General features: G+C 32.5%; 5 protein-coding genes across 5 annotated transcripts; 4 read left to right on the plus strand and 1 right to left on the minus strand.

The window, feature by feature from the left end:
- The first annotated feature begins 3,377 nt into the window (after positions 1-3,377).
- On the plus strand, positions 3,378-4,710 carry LOC122598601 (cell number regulator 2-like). The gene is made up of 4 exons (XM_043771190.1): positions 3,378-3,512; positions 3,638-3,709; positions 3,938-4,150; positions 4,301-4,710. Exons 1-4 carry the CDS (start codon positions 3,458-3,460, stop codon positions 4,378-4,380), a joined length of 420 nt encoding a protein of 139 aa, XP_043627125.1. The 5' UTR covers positions 3,378-3,457; the 3' UTR covers positions 4,381-4,710.
- Positions 4,711-4,720: 10 nt separating this feature from the next.
- Positions 4,721-7,429, plus strand: LOC122598600 (cell number regulator 10-like). The gene is made up of 4 exons (XM_043771189.1): positions 4,721-6,402; positions 6,522-6,593; positions 6,819-7,031; positions 7,170-7,429. The coding sequence occupies exons 1-4, from the start codon at positions 6,318-6,320 to the stop codon at positions 7,244-7,246; spliced, it is 447 nt and encodes a 148-aa protein (XP_043627124.1). The 5' UTR covers positions 4,721-6,317; the 3' UTR covers positions 7,247-7,429.
- Positions 7,430-8,450: 1,021 nt separating this feature from the next.
- Positions 8,451-11,110, plus strand: LOC122595938 (dynein light chain, cytoplasmic). The gene is made up of 2 exons (XM_043768415.1): positions 8,451-8,856; positions 10,734-11,110. The coding sequence occupies exons 1-2, from the start codon at positions 8,611-8,613 to the stop codon at positions 10,887-10,889; spliced, it is 402 nt and encodes a 133-aa protein (XP_043624350.1). The 5' UTR covers positions 8,451-8,610; the 3' UTR covers positions 10,890-11,110.
- A 397-nt stretch (positions 11,111-11,507) lies between these two features.
- Positions 11,508-12,687, plus strand: LOC122595937 (F-box protein SKIP28). The gene is made up of 2 exons (XM_043768414.1): positions 11,508-11,897; positions 12,085-12,687. The coding sequence occupies exons 1-2, from the start codon at positions 11,544-11,546 to the stop codon at positions 12,586-12,588; spliced, it is 858 nt and encodes a 285-aa protein (XP_043624349.1). The 5' UTR covers positions 11,508-11,543; the 3' UTR covers positions 12,589-12,687.
- A 44-nt stretch (positions 12,688-12,731) lies between these two features.
- Positions 12,732-16,491, minus strand: LOC122595936 (glucan endo-1,3-beta-glucosidase 3-like). The gene is made up of 4 exons (XM_043768413.1): positions 16,296-16,491; positions 13,363-14,616; positions 13,236-13,263; positions 12,732-13,103 (listed from the first exon to the last, which is right to left on the minus strand). The coding sequence occupies exons 1-4, from the start codon at positions 16,363-16,365 to the stop codon at positions 12,950-12,952; spliced, it is 1,506 nt and encodes a 501-aa protein (XP_043624348.1). The 5' UTR covers positions 16,366-16,491; the 3' UTR covers positions 12,732-12,949.
- Positions 16,492-16,775: the final 284 nt, after the last annotated feature.

Raw genomic sequence — 16,775 nt, forward strand, 5'->3', positions numbered from 1 at the left:
TTCACCTCAACATGGATATGTCACAAACATTTCCATTGAGATTAGTCCAAATAAGCATATTCTTTTTCTGTATAATAAAACATATTTATTCTAGTCTTTATGCACGATTTTGTAACAGTTAAATATGAATGGAAAACTTGTTATACGTCATTATTAAGATGTACATTATTTTTAACATATTGGGTAATAAGGAATTTCTATAGTTTGTCCAAACTTTTTACCTTTGAAAAATTAAAAATATCATTATCCTTTGTTCACTAATTTAAACATCGTTTTTAATATACCTATAATACCTTTAATGAAATAATTTACAGTATAAATCCACCAACGCTTAAAATAATTACAATACCATTTTTAACATCAATTACGTTTACATTCACCTCCATCGTCGCCCCCACCACCACCTTTGCCATTAGTACTCCCACCGCCGCCGCATTGCGCAGGCATAAGTCTAATATTGGAGGAAAAAACCCCTCATTTTGTGTAATGGTACAAAATAATTTTGTTTTCAGATCTGTAAATATGAAAAACAATAACTAATAACGGAATTTGAGTATTCAGTTTGAGTCGGTAATGAATTTTTTTTCTTAAAGTTATCGTAAATAAACTTTACTCTACAACTCAAAGTTTTTGGGGGTCCGAACCGAGGCACCTTGATATTTCCACAAATGACCATTGACCACTTCTCCCAGAATACTTAACGCCAAGGTTGTAAAACTCCTCCGAGTCAGCCGAGTTTCTAAAATAAACTCCTGACTCCCACCTCGCCGAGTCGAGTCCGATTCACCAGTTCTCCAACTTTGATACTGACAAGATGATGATGAATCGCAATCTTATCAACTAATCTAACGTTTAATTTTTAAGTTTGAATTATTATGTTAAACAATTATGTTTAAATTTGAAGTTTGGAATATATTTTTAAACTTTTACTACATATAACTTCAAAAATACTTATGTTTTCGTATAAAATTTTAATCCGATTTCTCTCCGAGTCGAGTCCGATTATCTAAAAACTCATGACTCCCTTCCTCGCCAAGTTGAGTCTGAGTCACGAGTTTCCCAACGTTACTTAATGCTCATCAGCACATGGTGGTATGTTTGGTTTTTCTTTCCCTTAATGATAATCTTGATCTGTATTTTTGTGGTGTTTTTGATAGATCCGTGTGACTTTGTTATTGTTTTGGAAAAAATGATAAATTACTGAGGGTTTTTAGGGATATTATTAATTTTGCTTGAAACTAACGTACCCCTATTTTTTTTTATTTTTTTTTGGCTAAAATTCACCATCTCCTTTCTTGAACATGACTACATGAGGATATGAGCCTTTGAACACTTTTGAGGTTTTTAATCTAGAAAGGTATGAACTTTTTTATTTTTTCGAAATGGATTTATCGATCTCATTGTTTTCTCCATTATCTAATATGTATGAAAATATTCCCCGAAATTAATAGACAAATGTGGTGAAAGACAAAAAAAACATGGCATACGCCATTTACGTTAAATGGGTCTAACCTTATTGTTGCTACGACGGTCTACATCAATTACAAGTTGTCTTTTTGATAAACAAGTAGCTTTCTATTTGCTGTTTTCATAAATACTTTTAATGAACAATAATAATATATCCATTCTTCTAATAAATAATTACATAAATATCTTCATTTTTAACAGTCATTTATAATGACTCCTTATCTTTCACAATCCTTCCATACAAACATTTATAAATGAACATCATCCATGTCATCACCCACACCAATACTACTCTCCGTGCACAAACATCATACACCTCAACATGGATATCTCACAAACATTTCCATTGAGATTAGACCAAATAAGCATATTCTTTTTATGGATATATATTTTTTTTGTCAATAAATAAAATGTATTTAATGTAAAAAGAATTGTAGGCATCGTCTTTGTACAAGATCAAGTTGGGCACGAAAAAAAAAAACTTTTATAAAAAATTAATTTTGATTGATGTTTTATTTGGTAACATGAATACATGAACAAAGTTTGCTGTTAGTTTATGCAATAATCCAAATATGACCTATATGAGAATTTTAATTTTAGCTATTGAACCCAATATAAGTTCGATAAAGTTCCACTTTAAAACCATACGTTTACAGAAAAAAGCTTACAAGCTAGCTTATATACACTACAAGAAAAATGTTAATTAGTGACGACTTTGTTTAGTAACGATTAAAATTTGGTCACCAATAACCTCAATTAGTTACCATTAAGAAAAAGTGGTCACTAAATTTGGCCACTAAACAAACTTAGTGGCCAAAAAATAACATTTTTTCGTCTCTAAACAAAATTAGTCACGGACCTTTAGTGACGAAGAGTGACAAAAAGTGACCACTTAAAATTTGGTCACTAATTTATCATAATGACCAAATTTTCGTTACTAATTTTGTTTAGTGACCAAATTTTGGTCATTATGATAAATTAGTTACCAAATTTTAAGTCGTCACTTTTCGTCACTAAAGGTCCGTGACTAATTTTGTTTAGGGACGAAATAATGTTATTTTTTGGCCACTAAATTTGTTTAGTGACCAAATTTAGTGACCACTTTTTCTTAATGGTAACTAAATGAAGATATTAGTGACCAAATTTTAGTCGTTACTATGTAAAGTCATCACTAATCAACATTTTTCTTGTAGTGATACATAATTAGAGTTTATTGTTTTTTTCAATGTAGGATATGGGTTTATATCCTACAACCGGTCTGCTCAACCGATTTCTCGATTACATATTACTAGTTTTAATAATAACTAAATATCGGATTTTATTATGAGTAATCATGACTACCAACAAGTTAGTTATTTCTACTTACTTTATTCTACGCAAATTGAAATAGTGAAATTTCGTTGAATAGTTCATACCTATATATAGATGTGCACAAAATATACATCAATAAGCTTGGACAAATTTAAAATTTCATAGTGAAAAGTGTTAAGAAAAAATGTTCACACTAAGTGATACAAATGTTATGTTTGTACGCACTTAAAAGCGTGAAAGTCATTTTCACGAGCAATTTCTAAGCACAAGGCAAGTGCGTAGAAATCACCACGAGAAAATATCTCTACATTTAAAAAAGCCGTACAAATATAATATTGTTTGACGTACACATTTATCAGTGTACGTGTAATTCTTTTTCTTTCACAATTTTAAGTTTGAAACTTGTAAGTTTTTTCTGCATTATTTTAATATGGATTATTAATATCCCTTTATAAGTGGCGAACAGTTTAAAAAAAGTTACGCATCTTAAAAAAATGCATATCAAAGGACAAATTTGTTGTGGTGAATTTATAATATATAGCTTCGGAATTCGATAAATTAATTTTATGAAATATATAATCCCTGCTTATAAATAGACATCCAATTCACAAGGCCACGTACAACATTTGAAATATAAACAGCCCATCCAAAACTCAGATCGAAATCACCAACACTACTCATGACTACCGCATGGTCCACTGGCCTTTGTGACTGCTTCGAAGATTCCTCTAATTGTAAGTCTAAACTTAAATTCATCAATTTGGCATCATGATCAATATATAGATGACTTTTTAATTAGTACAATACTTTTTTAATTTATATGTTGACCTTTTGTATTGTTCTTCGAAATGAACTATAGGTTGTTTGACGTGTTGCTGCCCGTGTATCACATTTGGACGAATTGCTGAGGTTGTCGACGAGGGAACTACTTGTAAGCTAGTGTGAACTAGCTAGCTAGATATCGAATTTTATTTATTAATTAATTTGGTCTGATCATATAACTTTATAGTGATTCCCTTTTGTTATTGCAAAATATGGTACTTAGTTCTAAAAGTTGCAAGAATAAATGTTAGTTGTTGCTTGATTATAAAGGCATTAATTATTTTTGAAGAATTAATTCCTTTTTAATTTTTTGGACTGATGATGGCGGTAACAACAGCATGCGGAACAAGCGGGACAATCTATTCAATACTTTGTGTATTCACCGGATGCCAATGGATATTGGGATGTATGTATCGTTCTAAACTAAGGCAAAAACACACGTTGCGTGATGAACCGTGCAACGATTGCCTTCTACATTGCTGTTGCCATTATTGCGCTCTTTGTCAAGAGTATCGCGAGCTGAAACACCGTGGATACGACCCTGCTAATGGTAATTAATTATATTTAAAGCTACCAAGTACTGTAATTATTGATTGATAATACTATACATACAATCCTTACAAAAAAGATATTTATATATCTAACTTACGTTTCAAATTCAACGTACGCGCGCCGTACGTTTTGCAACATGTTTAATTAGGATATCCACGAAATCTATCCAGCCATGGTGGAGGAGTAGTCGGGATGGCACCAACTGGTCCAGGAGAAATGAAGCGTTAATCTTGAATAATTAATTAAGTACGTAATTAATCTGCAAGGGTGAAGATTTAAAATCGATCTTGTGTTTATAATAATTATATAATAGTTCCATATTGCATTTGGATACCATGGCTATAATATGCATGTTAATATATATTGAAACTTATGATGTAATTTTAATTTACTTTTTGCTAAGATTTAATTAATGTCGGATTCTGGGTCGTTTAAAAATAATTAAAATTAAAGAAGTTTGTATTATAATAAGTACGTGTACGTAGTTTTGTAGATCGATGTGAATAATTGTATTATCGTTTTTTTATCTAAAAGGAATCAATTAAGTAGTTAAGATTATTCGTCTACCAATCATCATTTATGATCGACTTAATTAATTAGCACTAGGTAGCAGTGTGTTAATAATTGGTTGTGATATATTAATATTGTTCTTGCGTGACACTACTTCGATCGGATGATAAAATTAATTGTTTAATATAATTGTCTACGACTAGCTAGCTAGGGCTTGATGCTCGACAAGTTTGAATAGTTTTCATGCAACAGTTAATCGTCTTAGTCTTTGTATCTCCTCGATCGTGTAATAACATCGCATAAATTAACACGACTAAGTTAATCTCATCTGTATATAAAGTTCTTATGCCCATACTTTACATAACAGCTAATTAGATTTTTAATATATAGTGATTTCCAATCTTTTATTTTAAAGACTTTGAGGCTGCCAAATAATGAAATAAACTTTTTTGACGTCCGTGTATTGCCATTGAATGGTATAGGGTCCGTTCCTTCAATTTATTTTTATTTTTTTTTTTGAAATGGGAGACAAGGGGCTCTAATTAAGTCTTTGATGATCAAATAGTCGTACTAGATAATGACAAAAGGAGAGATGAAATTGGGTCGAATATCAGTGTTGGCGGCTTGGCGCTTCCCTTGTATCGTAGACTCAAAGCCACTTACGCCACAAATTATAATAATTGATGAGGTGTGTTGAGGTTAAAATTTCAGTGATTTTGGTGATAAAAATAAATCTGTGTCTTTTTTTAAGGGAACTCGAATAACTTTTAGAAAGATTTGTGTACTGTGTATATCCTTCATAACTGTGTCCGTGTATGCCGGGTACGTATTATTGAAGGGATTTCGTCTCCTAGTTTATAGAGATTTACTTACATAGGGAAGGATTATGTGTATTGTCAACGTCAGTTATCTGCACTACTCGCGCCACTTCCAATAGCCATCCCGTCATCACTACTAGCACCGTTAATTAATGCCCGAGTCTCATATCTAGTATAAACTACTACTAACTTGTAATTCCTTTATTAGAAAACATTTTGAAATGAGCATTATTTATCTGTACTGTGAATAGTTGTAACTTATTCAAGAAAATCTGCCCCAACCCATTATTGTGTATGGGCCGTAGGGCTTGATGTTGGATACTTGGATGGATTCAAATAGAAAAGGGTCCATTAATTGTAAATGATTTCGCAAAGTATTTTTGAAAGTTCATATGGATTAATTTTAGCTTGTCATTTTCGCATACGTGGAATGTATACGAGTTTATCAAAATTATAAGAGAACTGTCTTTTCTATATATTGTGAGCAATGTATATGTCTGTATTGTAGAATAGATATATTTGTATATAATTATTATGTTACCATAACTATAAACGTTCACCAAAATTATAAGACAATTTTGTAACCTATGCACTGTAACCCCAATTATGAGGAATGGAAAACAATAGATATGCATTCCACGTATGGTACTACTAATTACACTTCTGTCTCCGATTGCTATGAAATATTCAATCTCTAGCCTAGCTACTTAATTTAGGAAATTCAGAAGGGCTATGGCCCATTGCCATTGCAACCTTATAAATTCTTGTATAAATTAGCTAGGTAGCCCAACAACACTTTTCATCAATTACCCAAAAATCGGAACTCAAACTTGAATCATGTATCCTTCCACCGGCGTATCGGCTCAGTCCACGACCGAATGGTCCACTGGCCTTTGTGATTGCACCAAAGATTGGTCTACTTGTAAGTTAATCATATATCACTCGTAATTACTTTGTCATTTTTATGATATATACTGTAATTCGTAATGAAAAAGTAGTTTATTTATTATTAATTGCTTTTTGGGAACGTATTAATTACAGGTTGCTTGACATGTTGGTGTCCTTGCATTTCTTTTGGTCGAATGGCGGAGGTTATCGATAAAGGAACCACATGTAAGTACGAGTAATATATATGGCTTTATAGCAATTACATACATACATATATTTGTATTTAATTTGTGAATTATTAGAACGGGATATTATTGCTTTGTACTAATATCCGTATTAGATTATTAGGAAAAATATATTATTGTACGTTTAGGAATTGTTCAAAATCGTCTAGTTAATTTTGTATAAGATGACAAATTTAGCTACATTTTTCTGTCTAAAATTAAACAGCCTGTGTTGGAGGCGGAACTATTTATATGATACTATGTTGGTTTGCTGGATTTCAATGCCTATATTCCTGCATGTATCGTTCTAAGCTGCGGCAACAATACATGTTGCCCGAGGAACCTTGCACTGATTGCCTTGTTCATGTTTGTTGCGAGCTTTGCGCTTTCTGCCAAGAGTACAGCGAACTCAAGTACCGTGGCATTGACCCATCTCTTGGTGAACTTCTCTCTTAATCTCGATCTCTCTTGATATAATTAACATATTGATTATTAACCTCTATATATATATATATATATATGCTGTTAACTAATTAACTCCTCTGAGATTTTGCCTGTTTTGTAATTATTTATCAAGGATGGCAACAAAATGTTGCGAAGCAGAATCAAGGAGTTGTGATGCCACCGGTTGGTCCGGGTGAAATGAAACGTTAGTATGTTCGATCGATGACACAATTTGAAGATATATAGTACTTGTGATCATGCTATGCATTAGGAGTGTGAAGAATCGAGTATCATGTTTATTAATTTATTTGTTACTTTTTGTCAAGTGAAGTAAAAACAATGTGATAATTAGCCTATTGGCCAATATAATAAAACGAATAAAATTTAAAGTTACTGTGTGTTATTTATTCCAATGAAACTTTTGTATAAATTATCACGTTCGATCTATATTTTAACTTATTAAAACAATTAGCTTTTGATATTGGATGGTAACGAGAACAATTTTTTATTTTCGCATGTGGCATATTCAATCCCAATTGACGATAGAGGTATTTAGAAAATAATGATAACTTTTTGTATGTCAAAGAGTTGATAAATTAAGAATGATCTCATCCTCCTTTATGAACATTTTATTGAACTTCTTAATCTTAATTTTAATTTGATGGATTTACTTTTGCAATCTTTATTTATATGTGTAATTTTGTTTCATTAAAGTTCTGTTCGATAAAATTAGCTATGGTTGTCACACAATGAGCTTGAGATAGCTTACTATTTAAAAGTAGTTTATATGTTAATCTCCTAAAAACTAATTTGTCCAAACTAATACAACCTATAGCACATACCATATTTGATCCATTGATATTCATATGTCATATATTGTATCCTAAGGCTTAGAACTCTTAAAAGTTTTGCACCAAATATATCTACAACCCATCAGCAATACTTAAAAAGTTCAACTATAATTTCGGTTAACTAATTAGTAAACATGTTTATTTGAGCATCTATCATTGTAAATTTGTAACTTGGTTTAAACATATCTGCCCAAACCTATTATTGATTTATTGGGTTGGGGCCGTAGGGCCTGATGTTGGATGGATTCAGAGAGAAAAGAGCCCATTAGTTTATTTCCAAATAAACTGAGTGAATGGGTTATGGGTAGATGTGTATATGATTTCACCAAGTCTTTTTCAAAGTAGTTGAGATTTTATACAAGCTAGTTTTATTAAAGTTTAGAAAAATAAAAATAAAAAAAAAAAATTTGATGCCTTTTTTCTATATAATTTGTCATTTTCTATTTAATACAAGTAATAATTAAGAAAAGTTATGTGGCAAACATTATATATTTACATTATTTGACATTTATATTTAAGTTACCAAACCGTGTATGTAACAAAATTTGCCCCCCACTCCACTACATGGTAGTACCTTTCACTTTTTACTCATGACAAAACCCCAAAACCCCACATAATTCCAACTCAAAACCCCAAAAAGTTTAACTAAAAAACACTCACAAAAGTTCAACAGCTTATTATGAATTAAAGTTTTCTAAAATAAACCAAAGATATTATGAAGCAATGGAAGAAGCAGAGAAAGAGTTAGAAAGAAGAAGCAAGTTCTTGAACAATTTGATACAAAAAAAGAAAGCTAGTGATCAACAAAACCTTCATCAACAACTTAACATTAGAGTCAAAGCTTCTGATATGCCAATTGTTTTGCAAAACAAAGCTTTTAAATGTGCAAAAGATCATATTGATTCAATGTCATCTACTGGAAATGGAGTCAAGATTGACAGCAAAAAACTTGCACTCGCCCTCAAGAAGGTAATGTAACATTCTCCCTAAAATATCTTGTTTCTTTTATATTGTTTTATTCTTTTTTTAGTCTTTAACTTATGTGTGTAGTGATTTAAAAAATGGAAAAGTAATAAATATTGAGTATTGTATAATGTATATTGTTTTTAATTCTTTTTTAGTTCTTAACTCATTGAAATGTACTCTTGAAATTGTTACATAGTTTAGGTATAGTAGGCCATAGGGTATGTATATATGGATCATTTGTGGCAAAAAAAATTTAAAAAAAAAAAAAAAAACAAATTCTTTTTTTTTTTCTAGTTATCAATCTTAGGTTTATATATGGTTAGCATGTTGAACATTTACACAAAAAAAAAGTCATTTGTTAAAAATAGTTATCAACCGTTATATACACATTGTATGTTAACTTATGGGCTATGTTTAAAGAAAACTTATAGTATCAAGTAAATTCAGAATTTAATTAGTTATCATAGTATGAATCAATTTTTATTATTTGATTCTCATTCTATATTATGTCACAACAGGTCAACAGTTACCTTGAAATTAAATTATATGTGGTCACCTTATAAATGCTTTTGGTTATTTGATTTAAAGAACAGTCTATATATAGATGCACATTGTTTGAATCATATTGATATCCAAGAATGTATGTCGCAGAACATAAGTTTAACAATTGTCATTTTTATTCAAATGGTTGGAAGATGATTGTCGTAAATTAATCATCTATAAAGTCTTATACTAGTAATCTTCAAAGTCTTATACATAGAAAAAATTTTATTCTTCTTGAAAACTTTTGTATTAAAAAGAAGGGGACAAACTGAAATTTTCTAAAGCAAGTAGTCAAAATTGTTTTCTAATGGTGTCAGATTTATTTGTATATGTCTTCTTTTGTATTCTTGTTATATTCTATACAGAGTATGTACTGCCATTGTTGGTGGTGTTTCTGTGTTTTAGCCTTTTGCTCAAATTTGATTTGAGGTGGTTACCAGAATGTTTGATTGACTTTATATTCTTTGATATCTTACTTTAATCCTAGTATAATTTAACTTTTCATTACTATATATTACATATTATATGTTTAGTTATACTCATGGTTTAAGAAATATTTGACTAGGTACAAATTAGTAGAGTTGGACTTCATTTACCAGGCAATGTAATTTTGGAGTGCTTTTCAACTAATGAGCCACTTATATTAATATAAATATTGTTATTTACAAAAAAACAAATATATAGAAAATTAATATATACAACATCTATTGGTAGAACACTTTTACCTAGTTTATATATACAAATTATCAATGATATTGACTAGAGATTCCTTCTATTAGTACTGTAGTTTGCTTGTAGACAAGGTACTGTTGGATAGTGCGCAGCTTTTCATGGACATGTTCCCATCAAGTTCTTGGGCCAATAGCCCAATATAATAAAAACACTTGCCAATTTAAGTTTTTGAGAAAGGCCAATGATTTTTACATCAAATTACTTGATTTTGTATGTCATGTTCGTGTTGTATTTTGTGCATTAACAAGGTGAAATTTTGATGTGTAAATTAAAATGTTTCGTGTATGAATCATGTCTTATATCCAACTTTACTTATCGGCATTTTATTACTCATACATGGTGAGTCGATAGGTATCTAATTATGATACCGGGGCTAAGGTTTCCCCATTACCCTTTTCATTAGTTGACTAGTTGCTGGTGAACCATTGGCTACCATTGATGTTAACCAACTAATCATCCTGTTCTTGTATAGATATAATGTGATCATGTGAAACAATCTTGCACTGTGTACAAGAAGTATCATAGATTTGATAGTAATTTTGTCCTGTGTACATGTGTATATACATTTCATCCCATGAAGGTCATAGCTATTTTGCGGTTTGTAGGAATTCGACACATCATATGGACCGGCATGGCATTGCATTGTAGGAACCAGCTTTGGCTCGTATGTCACACATTCATTGGGAGGTTTCTTGTATTTTTCAATCAACAAAGTTTATGTTCTCCTTTTCAAGACTACGGTCGAGCCCATGGAACGTTAACAAGACTAATTAAGGGTTCACATTTTGTACTCCATTCCCTAAGCTATAGCATTTCATGTTTCTATATATTTGACAAATCTGTAGCGTTTAATGTTTTCTGTGTCTAAAAGAAGAAGGAAACAGAAGTTTGTAAGATGGTGGATTTTGAAGGTTTATGGTGTTGTACTTTAATGACCCTTTTGTTAATAAGTATAACATGACTGACTTTTGGCCATATGGACTATTTCTTGAAGACACTGCAAATGTATGGCATGACTAAATCGGGAAATTTGGAAATTATATATTTGTGTAATTGTGTTGTTGAATATGTTGAGGTTAATTGGTTAGTACTTGGTAGTACTAGCAGGACATTCGCATGATATAGCAAAATAAAACATATTTTGCAAACCTTTTGATTTTTAGCAGATAGATGATAGCTCAAGATATATGATCAAACTAATCACACACATCTTTTGAAAGCTCTATGTAAGATTCAAACCTAGAGTATATTGAAGGTTTAATTCGAACTTATTTACAACTTGGAGGTCTTGAAAGTCGACCTCTTAAACTTATATTAAACCTTGACCACATGTTAGTCTTATCTTGGAAAACAATTCCTTATACCTTAAGAGTTAAGACAATTATTCAAATTTGCTAACCATTTTTCAGCTAACCATGGATATGGAGATTTCACATGAAACAAACAACAAAGAAAACCAAGATTCATCAAACATGGGACAACCCCATGAATCTTTGTACCTTGTATTAGCTTATCTTCCCCTTTTTGAGCTTCTTGCCATGACACAAGTATGTAGATCCTTCAAAGATGCTTTGAACAACGATATATTGCCATGGCTAAACATTGTAGTGGATGAGAACGTGCAAAAATCCCGAGTGTCTAATGAGATTCTGATGAAGATTACTTCAAAGGCAATGGGTAGGCTTAAAAGTTTGATTCTTATTAACTGTGTCAAGATTACTGATGATGGCCTTCAAAACGTTGTAACCAATAACCCCGGTATTGACAAGGTATGATCACTTATTCACCTTCAAAATGTCTTAATTCATATGCGATTCTGTTTGAGAGCACGTAAAAATGTCTTGACAAAATGTTTACTACACGTGAAGTCATACTTCTGTTTTGATAGTTTTTAGTCTTTAATTCTTTATACATTTCAGCCTGTTTGTAATGTTAAAAAGCTTCGATATTTTGTAGCTACATGTACCTCAATGCACGAGCTTAACCCCAGAAGGAATTATCAGAGCAGTGACAACGTTAAGTCAACATAACACTACCTTAAAAACCCTAATGATAAACGGTATATCAAAAGTCACCAAAGAACACCTTCAAACACTACATTCGTTGCTAAGATCCGACAATTATTCTTCCATAGACGTGGAAATTTGTCCAAAATGTGATGAAGTAAGAATGGTACATGACTGTCCTTTGGAAACATGCGAGAGAAAGAGGACAACGGGCAGTTGTCGAGGGTGTAAGTTTTGTGTTTTGAGGTGTGAAGAGTGCAGAAAATGCGTCGGGGTTGATGATGAAGAGAGTGAGGCGGCATGTGAAGATATGTTGTGTGAAGATTGTTGGATTCATCTACCAAAATGTTGTTATTGTAACAAGCCTTATTGTACAAAGCATACTCACAAGCAATGTGTTATTCCAGGGTCCTCTGGTTTTGTATGTGAGGCTTGTTACTCAAAGATTGACTAATAGTAGATAGCACATAATTGTACTTGCACACTACTTTTTACAGTTACATGTTTCATAGTTTTAAACAACTTTAGAATGTACAACACACATTTATGGTTATTATTTGGCATTCAGGTTTTAAAGTATCATAAATGAAAGCAGAATTTAGTCAAAGAATGATAGATTAGGAATAGCAACTCTTGATTCGCTTGTTTCTAGTTCCTACAATACAATTCAACAAACGAATTAACCTCGACCCCAAACCTAAATCCTACAATTCTACGTGTTTCAAACAACATTAGTTGCCAGTTGCTACCTTTACCCTCCCCGCTTCTTGGGGATTACCAAAATCGGGTAATCATGAAGAGAATACTTAGACACTTTACAAGAATACCACGCTCAAGAATAACACCACAGCCCATCTCAGACACGAAACTGAATCATATGAGTTAAAAAGTGGCAAGCTACCTGATGAACTCGAGTTGGAAGATGGAGCCAGAGATGTACCATTTATAAACGTTCCATTACTGCCACGGCTACACAAAATATAACATAAAACCATAATGTTAATTCACGAATAAAGAATTTAGACCCCATAAAACTCGCATCTTTTATAACAAGCAAACAAATTGGGTATCTAAAAATATGGTTTGATTTGATAAAATTACCTTCCTGGAAAGATACAACTGCCATGGCCTGCAAGGGAAAAAGAAAACAGTAAATTGATGAGCGCGTACGAGAAAATTACAACTTTTACAAGTGTGTACAAAGCTTATGCATATAAACTGAACTTACTTGGGTCAGTGGTAGTGATGCTGGCCACCCCATTGAAATCACAAGTCCCTTCAGCCATACCCATCCTATGATAATATGCATCAAAAGCATATGTTGCATGTGCAGACACGGTATCTGGTTCATAACATGGTGCACCCTGAACCATAGCCGAACAGTCAACCTTCCCCGGTCCACAAGCCCAATCCAAAGCAGCCTGCAACATCTTCCGGTCCACACCTTCCCTCGCAACACAATAAGTCTGGTTCGTGGTATCATTAGCCAACATGGTTCCTGAACCCGTCAAGTGTAAAATATATATTGGTCTCCCGTTAGCGTCAAAAAGGCCCCAATTCTTCTCAGACACGGATCCAGACCTCGCATCTTCATTATAAAGCTCATAAATAAATGTACTCACTGCCACCCCCGGGTGTTTTGGGGTTCCTGTGTTGTTAATAACATGTTTGATTAGATTACTATTGTAAGTATTGGCGTTCTCAAGAGTAGCATCGGGCTCATTCGAATCCCCTTTTGAAGGCCAGCCAGATTCCGTGACAACAATCGGGATATTTGTGAAGTTTAGATACGACATTGCAAAATAAGCCGCATCCACGACTGCATCAAAAACATTAGTATAATGCAAAAGAGTGTTGGAATCAACCGCTTCTTTATTTGGTGGCAAAGGGCGGAACAAGGCATAATCTAACGGGATTGCATTGTGTGATTGCATATAATCGTCATACGGGTAGACATTAAGCATGAGGTATGATCCAGTGTCTTGGAGGAATTTCAGTAGCGGGACCATCACTGGATCCCATGTGCGGTTAAAGAAGGCTTGTGACGGTGGAAATGAGTCAAGAATGATGGAAGATGAGTGGGCGGTCGAGACCTTGATATGGGAGTCGAGCCTGGCAGCAATTAGGGCCGCTTGGATGTATCTAAGGGCAGAGACTAAGACAGGTGCGGCGTTAGGGATAGTGGTGAGGACTTCAGATCCAACTGATATGGCAGTAATGTTGGTGGCAGGGACGTGGGTGAGGACGTTACGAGCCACCCAATTGGCTGCAGTGGCATTGGACTGGCCGATTGCAAGAAGTTGTTGGTTCGGGACAGAAATAGTTACACGGATTCCACTACCCGCAAGAGCATTTAGCATGGCTTGGTCAGCATCATAAAGTCTGACATGTCGGATTTGTTGAGACTTGAGAAGGGCCACTACCTGAGTCGGGTTGGGCATGTCTGAAAGCGCGGTACCTATGTTCACACCTACAAAAGCATCTGAAAGAGAAAAAGCAAACAAAACAAGTATATATCATCAAATTATCAATAGTACTGTGTTTTTTACTGATAGATAAGTTTGACATGTCATTAAGAGTGAACTCTTCAATTTAGAAAGAAATCGCTTTGATAACAATTAACAAGTGGCTAACCTTTCAAGCCATTGTATTCTTATTTGATGAATGGTTACAAATAAACCATTGTACTCAAACAATGTAAAAGTAAGATAACACAAAGATTATACAAGAATGGCACATTGTTACCCATCCAAAAATTTTGCAAACCATATTGCTTTTTTTTGTATCACTTGTGTAATACAAGTACGCAACAAGATCCAAATACTAAGGTTTTGTTTGGTACTCATGTCTTGTTTATATGAATGGTTTTCGTATAATGGTAAAACATGCATTGAAATTAAGAAGGTTACAAGTACACAACAAAGTTCGGTCATACGCAAAAATTCCATGTTTAACACAAATTTCACATTCTGCGATGTAGTATTGTACGACTCAGTTTTGTTGTGTAAATATTACCTCCCTAAAATATCCAAATTTTCCATGAACAGAGATGGATTCCAAAATTTTATATGAAAAATGCATAACCTTGCACTTAGATCTTGTGTCAACAAAAATGACAATAATGTCCTTCAAAGTTGATCTTTATGGACCCAAATGGAATCTTTCATAGTCCTCTTATTCTCACTTTAATGTTCAAAAACAAAATCTATTATTTATGCACACAAAAAAGGTAAATAGATATATAAACAAAAGCATTTTTAGTTGTACATCAATGGTGGTATTCTGGGAAGGTCGAATAAGGTAAAGTTACAGATATGCAACAAAAAGTATATGAAACTTTAACCTCTCTTTCTCTAGAACAATAAAACTAAAAACTTCACTTTTGTAAAAAAAAATAAAAATAAAAAAAACTAAGGTTTTTCTATGGCTTATACACACAATGCCTTTCTGGGTTCATAAGTTTCTGCCCAAAGTTATGACCCCATAAACTAAAATATCTATAACAACAAAAACATACTCAATAGATGGTTGGGAAAAAGGTATCAGAAAAAAATGATTTTTGAGCATAGAACAACTCAAAAGATGCAAAAAAAAACAGGTATTTTTTTTAAGTGAAAAATTGTTGATTTTGAGAGAGTACTTGAATAGTTAAATTGTGCTGTTTTAGGAAGAGCTTAAGGTAGAATATAAAATTCAATAATGTAGAGCTACACACACGTTAGGAACTCCTAAAATTCAATAATGTAGAGATACTCAGATACACACACATTTGGAACTCAAATTTTTATTATAACTTATATTTAAAAAAAAAAAAAAAAAAAAAAAGAACAGTAAAAACAAAACTTTACTCATTTAAAATAAGAAAAACAAGTATGAACACAATGCCTTCTTGGAGTTCAACATTTTTGCTGTCTTTTGACTAGAAAAACCTTAATTAACATATTATCTAACACAACCAAACATTAGATTAAGAATATAAAATATGCAAAAGGGTAAGTTAAAAATATGTTTTTAAACATAAAAGCTACTAAAAACATGGTGATCTTTCAAGTTCAAGATGATAATTTTGGAGTAATAGAAGTACAAGAATAAGGTAACATATGCATATATTTACATATATATATGTATAAAGAGATAAAGAGAGAAAAAAGTATTGTTGACCTTGGGTAGCCATGACAGCTAGAGGAAGAAGGTGGAAGAGAAGAAGTGACATTGATTTCCAAGAAGCCATTGAAGGGTTAGGTCTACACTCTATAGTCTTGAAGAACCCAGAAAGAAAGAGAAAGAGCAGGTTGACAGAAAAGGGGTTTTTTTGAGGAAGCAAAGGGTTAAAGAGAGGGAGCCTGGTGGGGTGAGGGTGGGGGCTGGACCAAAGAGCCGAAGTGGTTTACACTTGTATTTAGTTCAAATCTTTTTAATTTTTGCAACTAGATTTAGGACAAAGGTATTTTTTTTACTATAGATCGTGCAATTTTATTTGATTATATGCTAAAGAGGAAAGTATATAAATACTTAATTTTAATAACTAAAGTGTTTAATAATTTAATTATATTTAGAAAATGTTGTATGAAGCTCTCATGGCTTCATTTAACGTTTATAAAAAAGTTATATCTTTTTATATCAAAAATTCGTCTCTAAATT

Source organism: Erigeron canadensis, chromosome 4, assembly GCF_010389155.1.
Source record: "Erigeron canadensis isolate Cc75 chromosome 4, C_canadensis_v1, whole genome shotgun sequence".
In the NCBI taxonomy this organism is placed as follows: domain Eukaryota; kingdom Viridiplantae; phylum Streptophyta; class Magnoliopsida; order Asterales; family Asteraceae; genus Erigeron; species Erigeron canadensis.

Coding starts and splice junctions, on each gene's coding strand:
- LOC122598601 (XM_043771190.1), top strand. CDS start 3,458: ATGACTACCGCATGGTCCACTGGCCTTTGTGACTGCTTCGAAGATTCC. Junction 3,513..3,637: donor CTTCGAAGATTCCTCTAATT/GTAAGTCTAAAC, acceptor AATGAACTATAG/GTTGTTTGACGTGTTGCTGC. Junction 3,710..3,937: donor TGTCGACGAGGGAACTACTT/GTAAGCTAGTGT, acceptor CGGTAACAACAG/CATGCGGAACAAGCGGGACA.
- LOC122598600 (XM_043771189.1), top strand. CDS start 6,318: ATGTATCCTTCCACCGGCGTATCGGCTCAGTCCACGACCGAATGGTCC. Junction 6,403..6,521: donor CACCAAAGATTGGTCTACTT/GTAAGTTAATCA, acceptor TATTAATTACAG/GTTGCTTGACATGTTGGTGT. Junction 6,594..6,818: donor TATCGATAAAGGAACCACAT/GTAAGTACGAGT, acceptor AAAATTAAACAG/CCTGTGTTGGAGGCGGAACT.
- LOC122595938 (XM_043768415.1), top strand. CDS start 8,611: ATGGAAGAAGCAGAGAAAGAGTTAGAAAGAAGAAGCAAGTTCTTGAAC. Junction 8,857..10,733: donor TTGCACTCGCCCTCAAGAAG/GTAATGTAACAT, acceptor TGCGGTTTGTAG/GAATTCGACACATCATATGG.
- LOC122595937 (XM_043768414.1), top strand. CDS start 11,544: ATGGATATGGAGATTTCACATGAAACAAACAACAAAGAAAACCAAGAT. Junction 11,898..12,084: donor ATAACCCCGGTATTGACAAG/GTATGATCACTT, acceptor GATATTTTGTAG/CTACATGTACCTCAATGCAC.
- LOC122595936 (XM_043768413.1), bottom strand. CDS start 16,365: ATGGCTTCTTGGAAATCAATGTCACTTCTTCTCTTCCACCTTCTTCCT. Junction 14,617..16,295: donor AGCTGTCATGGCTACCCAAG/GTCAACAATACT, acceptor TTTCTCTTTCAG/ATGCTTTTGTAGGTGTGAAC. Junction 13,264..13,362: donor CATCACTACCACTGACCCAA/GTAAGTTCAGTT, acceptor TTTCCCTTGCAG/GCCATGGCAGTTGTATCTTT.